The sequence below is a fragment of the Rhea pennata genome, chromosome 4, assembly GCF_028389875.1.
Source record: "Rhea pennata isolate bPtePen1 chromosome 4, bPtePen1.pri, whole genome shotgun sequence".
NCBI lineage: Eukaryota > Metazoa > Chordata > Aves > Rheiformes > Rheidae > Rhea > Rhea pennata.
In genome coordinates this window covers 35,205,162-35,218,246 of record NC_084666.1, presented here as the reverse complement: position 1 = coordinate 35,218,246, position 13,085 = coordinate 35,205,162, and the positions used below count along the sequence as shown (strand labels likewise).

At 42.1% G+C, this 13,085-nt stretch overlaps 1 protein-coding gene across 4 annotated transcripts in view; it reads left to right on the top strand.

The window, feature by feature from the left end:
* The window catches only part of STOX2 (storkhead box 2), a 141,911-nt gene that overhangs the window by 104,716 nt on the left and 24,110 nt on the right, over positions 1-13,085 (top strand). The window contains exon 1 of one of the 4 annotated variants that reach the window (XM_062575755.1): positions 11,845-11,910. The exons of the other annotated variants lie outside the window; for them this stretch is intronic. Within the exon in view, the coding sequence (XP_062431739.1) occupies positions 11,886-11,910 (25 nt within the window). The 5' untranslated portion in view covers positions 11,845-11,885. Of the gene's footprint in view, positions 1-11,844; positions 11,911-13,085 lie in introns of those variants that run through there. 4 annotated transcript variants of the gene reach the window in all.

Genomic DNA, 13,085 nt, shown 5'->3' with positions numbered 1-13,085 from the left:
GCAGCCCTAGTAACCAAGATGCTCATTTACCAGTTGTGGTTACTGGAGAGAGCTTTCAGCCCAGGTTCAGTTCAAAGTTCAAATTCATGCCTCTGGATCCACAACAGAGCACCTTTACTCTTGAGTTGGCTTCACAGACGGTTTCTCTTAGTTTTTGATGTATTTTTAAGGCTGTATACTCAAACATCATTTTATAAGCAAAACCAAAAGAGGTTCAGCAAAATGTCCTTTGTTCTAACCTGCTGATTTGCTCTACAGTGCTGCTTTTCAGTGTGTATACCGATTGCGGTTTTAACAAAGTGTGTTCAGGTCACAGGAGCTCTTGCATTCATTCAAGATAGAGGTAGCTGCTCTTTTAACCCTTCTTTTACAAAAAGGCTTGATTTTTTTTTCTTTTTCTGCTGTTCTTTTATGCAATAACTTCTTTCTAAAAAGATGGAAAATTGGCCTAAGACTCGCTGCAAGTTTATGTTCCACTTTTATGGCATCCACAGGACAGTATTTTGTTATGATCCTCTGTTTTATTTTCTTAAACATTTTTTTTCTAATTTGGACTAATTATGAAGTCATGTTGGGTTAAAAAGTCACGTAAAATACTTGAAGGTTTATACTTTTGAAGGAGAGTAAGGATTTAGTTACTGCAACTATTTTGATTTAATTCTGGAAATACTTGGCCTGTATCACAGCTGCATCCCAGTGTGTGTGCCATCATGCCACTGTATTCAGTGAGCTGAACAGTTTCATTCCTGTACTGCTTTTTGGAGTATCAAGCATCTACCTAACCTTTTCTTCAGATATGATTTTTTTTTTTTTTTTTTTTTTTTTTTTTGCAAATAAAGAGTACTGATGAGGAAATCAGATAGAAATCTACCTTACCACCTTGTAAAAATGACTAAAAGAAAACCCAAGTAGGGAAGCCTTGTAACTCTAAACCCCAAGAAACCAATCAATTACCCCCCCCCCCACACACACACAGCTTTTTTCCCCCCCTAAACTCCACCCAGCCTGGATCTGGACAGTTGCACTTACTGAAGAGGTGTTGACTTGCAGAGGTGCATGTCCTGTGAGAACTGCTTGTGCATTTACGGTCTGGAGTCACAGGTAGTCTAGGCTGAAGCAAAATGCTGCTACTGTTTTTTGATGAAATATGCATGAAATCTGTTCAGTGCAGAGATGGGAAAACAACCTATTTATTTTAGTTAGGTGAATATTACTTTTCTTTCTTTTTGGGGGGCCCTAAAATGTTCCCAGCTTGCCTTAAGATCTTGGATGCTCAGGCAAGGGGAGCTTTCTTTGGGTTTCTGAGTGGGTGAAGGAAGCTGAGATGCTGCCACGCTGCTCTTACGACCTGGGCCTTTCGGTAGTTCCTTCATACTTGCGCTCCCTTCGGCAGGGTGCAGGGCTTTGCGCGGGGGCAGCGGCAGGGCTGCTGAGCCTGGCGGTGGGGTGTTTGCCGGGGAGCCCCTCGGGCTGGGAGCCCAGGCGGGCGCTTCGCGGGCAGAGCCTGCGGCGTCCCACAAAGCCTCTCCAGGCGCTCGCAGCGTTGGGGTCTGAAGAGGCGCCTCGCGCGGGACCGCCGCTCGCGTACGGGCCTCGGGCTGCCTGGCGTCGCCCTGGGCACTGTGCTGCTCTGCTCCTCCTCGTCCCCAGGCGCTTTGCGCTGCCTTCGTGCGCAGCTAGGCGTTCGTGCAGGGTTTGCCGGTGGCTGAACGTGAACCGTGTTGCAGCAGGCTGCTAGAAAATTAGCGTTCCGGTAAACGCTGTGCGTTTCCTTTTGCCGCAGATTTAAAGAGACAAATTTAGATCAAATTCAGCTCTGGCATAAGCATGAGATTCAGCTGAAGGCAACAGAGTGTCTTTATAGCAGTCCTGAACTTGACCATGTTTACCATCCTATAATGTTGTGGGTTTTAGTGGCAAAGCAAGTAAACCTGGTCTATCTAAGTACTGCTTTTGGGTTTCTTTATTGCTCTGCCAGGGGTCGAAGAAAAAATACGATTTTAGACACAGAATCATGTTACAATAATTTCAAATGTTTAGAATGCTGTGTAGCATATAGTTGATCTGTGTTATCTCCTCTTACAATTTTTAGCAATCATCTAGTTACAAAATAAAGATCTGAATTTTCCAGACTGGTGGCTGAGACTCGTGGTGAGGTCTTGATCAGCTGCTGCAAAGTCTTCCAGCATTTTCTGCCATCTTAGAATGGAAATTAGCAATGGTGCCTGTACTTAAATGGGGGAAGTCTCTCCTTCAAACAAGAGCAAGATGCAAACAGGACCTTACTCAAAATTTTCCCGAAGTCGTAAGATATTCTCATACTATAAAGCTCCTTTATGCTTGTATCACCACTCAGGCTGTTTTAATATTGCTAGATAGTAATCTTAAGGTCTGGGACAGTCCCAGACAGATGAATTGTGCACGAATGGTACCTCTGATGCGTTGCACTTGCTGCACGTGTGAGATTTGTCTATGTGCATGCAAGACCTGCTTTCTAGACATGAGTTGCCAGGTGTCTGGGAAAGTGGGCAACGACTACGAAAATATGGGAAAAGTGATTTTAAGACAAGCACATATGGGGTGTAGGATTTCTGTGAATAGCACAAAGCATAAACCTTTTCTTACCTGATATCAACCTCCTTTCCATTCCTGTCTAGCCCTGCTCTCCCGTCAGAATATAATTTCCTTTAAAAGCTGAAATCAAATTCACTTCTAATTTGTGCTCTAGATAGTTGCATGGAGACTTCCATGGCTTCATAAGGGGGGCAGTGAGCATTCATCAAGCCGTTATATTTGTCCTCCTCTTGATTTGCTCCAGGGCTGGGAAGTGGGGAGACACAGTTTTTTGGAATAATTTCAAACAAGTTCTGAATTAATATATTTTACAGAACTTTTAAACAGGATATTTACTGGGGAGCAAACTAGTTATTGATGGAAAAAATAGACTACTGGAAGCATAACAAAATTGCTCCGGCAAGTATTTTATTCTCCTAACGGTAATGAAGATTTCTGTGACTGCAAGTACGTTCTCCTGGGAAGGTTCTTTTAAGTGATCGGTGTCTCTTGTGCTTTAAACAAGTATATAAAGCACTGTAACTTACACTGAATGCCTTTTCAATCTTTCTTAGGAACACAGACTGCTAATTTAGAATCATCTTCACGAATTCTTGCCCTCCATAAGATGTGTTAGGGCAAGATGTTTTCAGACTCCCTGTTCCTTTTTTATTTTTTTGGTTGCCTTCCGGTACTTATTGTCAGCTCTGAATGCCTGTGGATAAACTAGCCAGGAGACAATTTGAGGACAGTGGTCTGACTGGTGTCAGCTCTTGCAAAATCAAATCACCGAGGAGTCAAAAAAATAAGGAAGCTGTTCCGGGGCTGCTGTCCCGTGTAACAGTCCGAGACAGCCGCCAGCTCGCTGAGTCAGGAGGGAGCGGGAGAGAAGGCAGGATGTTGTTTCTACGGCGCTGGAAAGGGGGGCGCGTTTCCGACGACCCGTTTGTTTCCCGCGGTCTCCTAATTCCGTTGTTGGGAGTGAAGCCCGTCTTCCTGGCAGGCCGCCTGCTTATTTTCCCTAATCCCGCGCGGAGCGGTAATCCGTCCCGGTGACCTCACGGCCTGTTGCTATGGAGACTGCCGTGATCTCACGAAGGCCGTGCTGTGACCTCACTGCCCCCCCCCCCCCCCCCCAGGGAGCTTTCGGGGACCCCCCCCCCAGCATTCTGCAAGAAAGAAGTTATGTTTTCCGGAAAAAAGTGTCATTGGGAAGTTAGGCACGGCTTTCTCATCCTCACTCCCCAAAGGTCCAATGAGTTTGACGGTTTAATGAGTTAGTTAAAGGTTTAATTATTCACACGGAATGGCGGAGTTTTTTTTTGGTTTTATTTAAGCCCAACCATTTCTTACTCCGTATCCCCCCTTCTGATCATCTTCAGAATACCGTTTTGTCAAAACAAAAGCTTTTCTTTGAAACAGTAATCACAGCAAATCCTCCACTGAGAGGAGTTTCTCTAAGGCGCAGGCACGTAAATCACACGTTCAAAGTTTTATCTTATAAGGTAGACTCTTGGGATGTTTTTTATAAATTCAAGTATGAAGGGGTGATGCATAAATTTAGGCCTTGTATTGAGTGCCTTCAGGTATCCCCAAGCAGCATGGATTCTGCTGACTAATATTCGAGTCTGAATTTTTATGCAAGATTCCAGAAATCAGTGCCTAAAATTAGGCTCCTAAGTAACTGATCTGCGGAATTACTGAAGTGCAAATGTACAGCAGTTTTGAAAATCAAACTGTGACTATTAGAAGCAACATATGGCAATAGGAACTAAACTTGACTCTTTTAATATCTCTGCCTTTAATCTTAACAGGAAGCTGTTAGAGAAACAGAACTTACTTGCAACTTTAAATGTCAACGGCTGCATATTCTTAAAAGATTAAGTTGTTGGGACCCAAGACAAAACATTGGTAAATGAAAACAGTAATTCCTTTGTTTTAACATTTCTATTTCGAGCACATTGGAGATAGTATTTCTTGCCTCCAACAAAATTAGTTTTCTGTTTGTACTATTCATTATTCTTTTTTTATTATTTTTACTGTCTTTTGTGTGTGTGATATGAAAGCGTGTTGACACAAAGAAATTTATCCAGATTATATCTGTAAACCAGCCCCAAATATAGCTTTTGCAAGTTGTATAAACTGAATCAGGAAAAAAACACTCATTCAAGAATAAAGGTGGATTTATATAGGTGTAGTTTCACAATGATAGTTCTGACAGTAAATTCTTCTGTGTAGACCAAAGCATTAAGGCCGGTTTCCATCCTATCCAATTCCAGTTAAATGTAGTACCACAATTAAAATAAATTACCACAATTTAAGGAAAAAATATACAATCCTAATGCAGAGGCTTTGAAGACCATGCATGGTTCACAGGATGTACTTTGGGAAGTCATGCCTTTACAGGTTCTTTTGAATTACACCTTTTTTTTTCTATGAAACTACGTGTGCATAACTGTTTTGAAGAGCTTCTACTAAAGCAGCAGTACACTTTTAAAGACAGTGTTGTTAATGACATATTTAACTGCTTTCACGTGTTTCAGTTCAAACTGCCCAAACCATTTGCTTGCTGTCTCAGTGCAGTGATACTACATGCTTATTAGCATGTACACTACTGATTTATTCTCTACTTTCTTTTGTCCTTGAACTCCCATCCCTCCACTAGCTTTGATCCTGTACTACAAAAGCTTAGGAGCAACCCATTGCAGAACATGCTGAACGTTTCGTTTCAGATGTTCTGCCTGTCCCAAACACTGGGAGAGCTCATTCAAAGCCGCTGAAAGATGCGGGTTCCCTCGGCTCGAGAGCCGGGCGCTCTGGCTAGCACCTGGGCTGCAGGGGACGCTCCCTCCGGTGGGTCGCTGGCGTGCCCGGCTTAGCCTTTGGGCTGCAGCGCAAGATACTTTTGTTCTCTCGGGCTTTTAATTGAGACTTTGAGCGGAGGCTTTCACTGAAGCTTTTACGTGGCGCGGGCTGAAGGTCAGCCTGGGAAACGAAACAAAGGCAAGCGCCCTGTGGCAGAGCGCATGCGGGTTGGCCTTCGAAAAACAGCTGCCCTTTTGTTCACTCCTTACTTCGCGCTTGCACTCAGCCCTTCCAACTTTTCTTACTCCAGCAAGCCTGTAGACCCTTAGATTTTTCCCAGCCTTCTTACAGCTGGAAGTACTAAATTAATTTATTGCTGTTTGGTTATTATTCCTGCTTCCTTTTTGCCCTGCTAAACATTTGGATTCTTTTAACAAGCCTTCTTTCATCATTAGCATCACATATGCTAGATTGCTTGCTTTAGAAAACAAACAAAAATCCTCTCCTTCCTAGCAGTTCTGGCTCAGTTAACCTTTCCTATGTTTTTTCACTGATATATTGATTTTGTTTTTCTCTCTAATCTTCTACTGCTTGTATTTCAATCCTTACAGTCTGGGTTCTTAGGACTAAACTTTTTAGCTACCAAACAGGCAGAAAAAACAGCAGAGGTTTTTAAAATGCCCTCGAGGCTACTTTCATCCCAAGTAGGAGTTTGCAAAGGCTAATCTGCACAGCAGATCCAGCCTACCAAAGGGGGTGGCCAAGTGAGGAGAGGTGCGTGCACCATCCCCTGTGCCATGTGTGATGCAGTGTTTACTGATGTTCAGAAATGCCTTTGAAGCATAGAGCCTTGTCAAGCTTTGGCTGTGACACAGACACTTTTTATCCTTCTAAATAGGAGTCACATGCCCTTGGGCACATAAGGCCTGAGTGAGTTAAAATATTGCCAATGGGTATAGCTCATTGAAATAATATGGCAATAACTGTAAGCCCTTTTTTCTTATGTTCCAGAATAAGGAATGGCAGGAATACTTTTTTATTGGTTTAATATGTGTTAAGAAGCTGTTGTGGCATAAAATGAGCTTGGATTTATACATCTCCTATGCTTTGATCTGAAAGTCTTATTATGTGTGATTTTTTTTCTCCCAGTACCCAGTGGATATTTGCCAAACTTGTGGTTTAAGAAATCACACCAAATCTCTTCTTTTCCTAGCCTTTTGGTTTAGTTCAGTGTAAGTTGAGATCATCATCAGTATTGCAGGAGTCGAGCCTATATCCTAAGTTAGATCTTTCCAAACCGAACCAAAGGGTGAAGATACAGCTATTTTTATGCACTCTCATCTTTTGGAGAACTGGGTATAATAGCAACATTTGGGGAGCACGAGGACTCTTCCAAGCTGGTGCTTTATAAATGCAGTATTGGTTGATGGAAGTCCAAGAGAAAGGTCTTGTCAAGCCCAGTTTAGAATACGGAGAAGAGAGAAGAAGAAGAAAGGCCAGTTCTTGTCCCTGGAAAGGGTTAACTCTAGTCTGTGCAGCAAGGGTCAATACCAATTGTTTGGTTTTTAGAAGTTACATTAGAAGATGGAATGGATTATGAAGTGGTAACCATATCTGTCAGATCACAGTTGTTTAGGTTCATTAAGACTGCTAGGAAGGACTTCAGAAAGCACTAGCAACAGCTGAGTAAAACAGCTGGGTAATTTTGCAAAAAAGTGATGCCAGAAACATAGTGCAAGTCAATGCAATGAACACTGAAAAAATCACCCTCAAATATATTAGGTTCAGTGCTTTTTTTTTAGGAATATGATGTGCACATCACTGGGATCTGAATGGTGAACATGTTACAAGGAGTGGGTGGTGGTGATCAGAAGTCATGTATGTCTATGAAATTGATAATATCATTATTGTTTTGAATACCATGCTCAGTTCTATAGCTCTTGTGCAGGGAGATTTTCAGATTCCTGAAATACGGTTCTAAAAAGAGAGGAGCAGGAGGGAAGGATGTATTACTGTTACAGTAATAATAAAATACCTGGTGAAGGTTTTGGTTTACTGTTTCCCATAATAAAATGAGTACCCAATAAAATTAAGAAGCAGAAAATGTAATAAATAGGCAGGAAAAATACATTTAATCTAGACAGCAGTTAAACTGTGGAAACTCCTGGCCCAGGTATTGCTGTTTACTCTGGGGAGCAGTTTTTGACTGCTACATTTGCTTGTAGTTCTACTACGTGGATGAAATGTGTGCCAGTCCTGGAGGAGCTCAGAAAAGGAACTGTTCTGTCTAGAACAAGGACATTTCCTTTCAAGAAGCAGTGTGGCCATGTGTGCTGGTTGTTTTCTAGTTCTTCCTTTTAAGATACTTGACCGGCATCAGGGAGCCAGAAGATGAAGAAGCTGTTGAACTGTTCTGCCATGGCATTTGCTGTATTCCCACCCTTGCCGCTGATCCCCCATGTGGGGGAAACCCAAGGAAGGAATTTGAATGTGTTGTGAGACACTGGGAAGCAGTAGCCACTGCAGCCTTTAATAGAACATAAGGGCAAAGTATCCTAGTGTAGCTGCTTTCTGTGTTTGGGTGCCGGATACGCTGATTTCCTGAGCATTAAAGTATCTCTTGCGCTTTCTTCTTGAATCTGTTTCAGCCATAATGAAAGCTCTGCTTTCCACCACAGGGAAAAAGAATGACCCAATAAACTCTCAACTGCTAAGTCTTTGGAGTGTCTAACCTTTTCTTTCTAAAACCACTTCGGCACTATTTTAATTGACTCCATGCCTGGCCTTTTCATCGGTTCTCTCCTAGCCAGGAAAAACTGGGCTGTTAAAGTCTGCCGCAGTACCTTGGGACTCATGCTCAATGTTGAGGCTTATTTTAAACTGAAGTTATCCACCAGTCATCACTATTTGTTTGAAAAGCTGTAGCCACTGCAATATCGTCTTTGAGATGAAAATTCTTCCAGGGTTACAGCAATCAGTGTAACAGAGAGCGGGCACACTGTGTCCATGGGTCATATCGCTAATCACTCCAGGTCACCCCTCACCTTTCAGGAATTTTAGCTGCTGACTCTCCTGCGTGTACGTTTGCTGCGACATCCCCAGCCACACTGAAGATGTGTTCTGGCTGAACTGCGAAGGAGGTAGCTGGCATAGTGAAGAGCATGTGGCGAAGATAGGCTGGTTGTTACGTTTCAACAGCCATGTTTCACGCTTTCAGAAGTGTTCGCGAAGGTCTTTTATAAAATTTCCACCCTAAAAGAAAACATTCGTATATGTCATTGTTTTTTTCTTTTGTTTCTCAGGTGCTCACTGTCTCTTGCCTAATCTTCTCTAGTGACTGATTTTTTTTTAATACATCCATCTTTCCTTTTTTTCCTCTTTTTCTTTTTGAGGTTATTGACACTTGTTTCAGCGTTCCGCTGTATTCCCTGCTACGGTGTTCAGGTACACGGAGATGCACAGAGTTACACAGAGAGAAACACATGGCATATTTGTGCCATATACTGAAAGTTAAGGCAGCTCTTGCTTCAGTACAAACTCCTGTCATCTGGTAGGGGAAGGGGAGATGTGGGTTGGAGGAGCCGAGTAGCTGCTTTGATTTGGAAGTGCAGGCAGTATTTTGGCTAGGCCTTCCTTCTCTGCAGGCATGCCGCACTAATGTCATTGGTGATGGCAGGGCTGGTTTATCCGTCAACTTCAGTGGTCTTAAATATACTCATTTAGAGTTTCTGGTCCTGTTCTTTCCTTGTCCTTTTATTTTCCCTCATGCTTGAGGTATCTGGCACTTCTTTCTTTTCTTAACACTGATTAAAAGTATTTCTACTCTGAAATGATGAATTTGAATAAATGCATGCTACGATACATGTGCACACTCAGTACGTTCTAGGTATTTAATGCTTCATGCCTACCTATGAGAGGAATTCTCCGATTCAAAGAGCTTGGAGTGGTGCTTGTCTGTTTAGAGTAAGCAAGCTGGTCCTGAAAAGTGGTCCAGATTTAAATGCTACAGAGGTTTGTTAGAGAAGAGCATTTGGAGCCTGGTTTTAGTTTTCCCTTGTTCTGTCTGTATTTTAACTTTGGTAATAATGGCATACTGCTGTGAAAATTAGTGCATGTGTGTGAAAACATTAATGCATGCACAAGCCCAGCTATTTGGCTTCACATGAATGTTGTCTGGTGCAAAGGAAAAGCAGATTGGAGTGCTTATTGTTTTTTTTTTTTTTTTTTGTTGCAGCAGATGCCTGCTGTACTTCTCTTTTAAGCCCACAGAAGTTTTTCTTCTTGGAACCAGTTTCATTGCGCTAATGTAGGTGTGGGCGTAGCAGACAAACAATCAGAGTTTCCGCAGGAGGATCCTGGGGACCTAAACATTTCCAGTGCCAAGCTGGATTCGTTAGAAGCTTTGGGGCTGATCCTGCAGCTCTTGGGAAGGCAAAACTCTCCTAAAGTTGAAGGATTTTTTCCTGGAATGAGGCCTTTTGGGGAATGCAGAAATTGATGATGTGTGCGTAGAGCAAAACCCCAACTTTAATGCTAAGATCTTGGCTACTGTGTTGACTACAGGTGTAGAGAAGCACTCAGTTTATCTTAAAATTGTAAATTAGCCTGGCTATAGCATGGCTTTGCTGTATTGGCATAGACCAGAAGACAAAAGCCTTCCGTTTGTTAGCTGTGTAATCCAGGTATTTGTCCTGCTGAAACACTTGCCTAGACCCATGGTTGACTCAGGTTGGTTCTTTCAGATCTGCGGTAGTTGTAAGGCCAAGTTGGAAAGCACAGCACGGTGACTATCTTTGTATTCAACCCTGTGTGTTCACTTAGGTGAGAACCTAAGTTAACACGTATTCTGTGGCGCAGATGAGTCCTGAAATATGTTACAGGATTTTATGGATCTATATGCCTGCTATACTTCAACATATTTCAAAGTGCTAACTAGCCATTAAAGTAGAACTCTGCATCGGCACACCTTTTCGTGTATCCCTCCCTTTCTGACTATCAGTCTTCTCTTCTTGACAGATCATGACTAGAAATAACATTTTTGCAGTAAAGGTGATTCTAAATGTTTTTCTCTTAAAATTACCAAGCAACTAAAAGCAATTCTCCAAAACACAGCCTTCTTCGTCCCTTGTGACATGCTATTCCTGTCTTTTATTCCGTGTTTTTCTGATGCTTTAGCTTACTGTATGTTCCCCAAGCAAACAAAAATCTAGCGTTGAGAGTGAGATCTTGACATAGTGACCTCGTTCTGAACATTACCTTCTTTGTCAGTAGCAGCAGAAGCTGAAGCAGCTCTGCTGGCTCTCGGCACTTGAAGCAGTTTGACATTTTCTGCCTGGCATGGTTTCAGGGCTCACTTTGTTGTGAGCCCAAATAGTGAATGAGATGATGAAAAAGGAGCTTGCAAGAACTTGTCCACTGCTTTTTAATTTTTTGATAAACAGTTTGGAACAATACAACTTTGATCCAGCATACAGTAGAGCTGTCTATTATGTGCAGGTCTGCAGCATTCTTCGGGATTGACAAAGGAGAGTGAATCTATTTTTTTTCTTTATCAGTAGAGTAAAAACTGGTAAGTGTTGTGCTAAACAGTGAATAATTTAAGAAATTGTTGCTTTGTGACTGTGTGTGTTTGTGTTTGTGCACGCGCATGCACATCTGTGCATTTGCTTTTGTGTGTATGGGGGGAGGGTTAGTATATTAAATCAAGAGGATACATCAGGGGTAAATTTTTTCTCCTGACTAGAGGTTGAAGCTTTAACTTATCTTTGCTAATGCATGTAAATAGCTTTCTTGTCCCCTTAATGAGGAGACTGGCTTGTTATCCTGCACAGTGCAGCTGGGCACCGTTCCAGAAGCAGAGGCACTCCGTTTCAAAGACAAAGAAGCCAGCGCAGTCGTACGGAGAAACCTGGAACAGTGCACTGTAGATTTTCTCCGAGCGATGACTCATTTCAGTTCACAAAGGATTCTGGGCAGGGTAGTGAGAAGTCAGGTTGGCTGAGCCATTCCTATGACTTCACTTTGCAGAGAACCAGGCAGAAGAGGAGTGACACTGCAGAATCCTGAGGCATTGCAGTGGAGAGGTGCTGTGCTAAGACTGTGAGTGCCTTTGAAATACGGGGTGGTATTAGAATGTGATTCCAGCTGTTCTGTGAAAATAGGGCGAAAGAACAGAGTTGTTTTCCAAGCACTGCATGGAAGTTATATATGTAGTGCACTTTAGATTCTCTGCCTCCGCCTTCCCTGTCATTTCTTAACCATTTATTTCTCTTGCTTGTGTGAGATTTAAGTGCCTTACAGAGGATCTGCATAGGTATTGCTTTATCTTCTATTTTCTGGAAGCCCCTATTTCCTGCTTTAAGAGCTGGATGGTCAGCATATTACTACCTAAAAGCATGCTTTGTTTTTCTTCTTTCAGGTCCTGTGGCACTGATCACTGCTGCAGCCAGCCCGCTTCCACAGTGATATAAAGCCCCAATATGCACACTGTTGTTACCTCACAGCTACTGTGGATACTATACTGGAGCATGGAACCAGACCATAGGGGTTCAGGTAAGTCCCCCTTTTTAACATATTGTGTGCCAGGAATGTAAACATTGACATTTATTAAAAAATGCATTTGAAAAATGCTTTTTGAGGAAAAACATTTTAAAGCACACAATATATTAAAAACCCACAATCCTAGCCTCCCACCTCCCAGAATAAGCAACAGCATCAAAATCTTCTCAACTGAATCCTCTCTGGGAAAGTTCCGTGCTCCAGCAGAAACTTCTTATGATCATAGTCTTAACTTGTGCTGGGATATCACTTTGGATCAGGAGGCAGCTGGCCACAGGATGTGAAAAAAGAAAAGGAAATAAAAATCACAGGAAATGCACAGGATGAATGCATGTAAGACAAATCTGGTGACTGTGGGCAGTTTAGCACCTGTTTCCAAAAGTTATAGGCACTTGGTATGTGGTACATGGAGGTCATATTTTTAGCTGGGTCCAAATGGTTAAAAAGATCTATTTACGTGGCTGGAGTAAAGTTAAGCACTGATAAAGATCTAGGGTATTTTTTCAGAGGCAAGTGTTTGTCATATGGCTGGTCATTACTAAGAGTGCTGTGTTTTCTTTGGTCTGGTTAGAATTAGAGTGATCTCATTGCCAGGTTGCAGTCTTTCCGTGTTCATGGCCTGTATCTGCAGGGGAAGGTGTATTTTTGTTCATGCGTTTCAGAGGTGCAGAAGGAGCTTGTTGGTAAGACAGTGTATATTACTGCACTTCTCAAACCTTTGTGGGCTGTGCTATCACTCTGCAAAACTGATTAAAGGTATATAGGGATTGTTGTTTTATTTTGTAATGAAAGGGCTCCTTATCATAAGCTGCTCTTAAAGGTGAATAAATGGCCAAATGTATTTTGCTCTTGACATTATCAGTCTTCTGATATATATAATAGTCCAGTAAACAGAACTTGCAGCTTTGTTGGTAAAACATGCCGGGAAACGTGGTTTAAAAGGAGGGTTTAGCCATGGCTGAAAATCGTGCTTGGCTGGAACTACATAAGCAACACATTCTCATTTTCTTTATTTCAGATTTGGCCAGTAAAGCATGTTCTTTTCTCCATTAATATGCTAATGTAGAGCCAAGGTATTTCAGAGTCATCTGGGCAATAACAGAAATTTGCATATTCTTCCTGTTCTCTCCTGTTTTTTAATCAGATGAAAATATTATCTGACTTTAAAT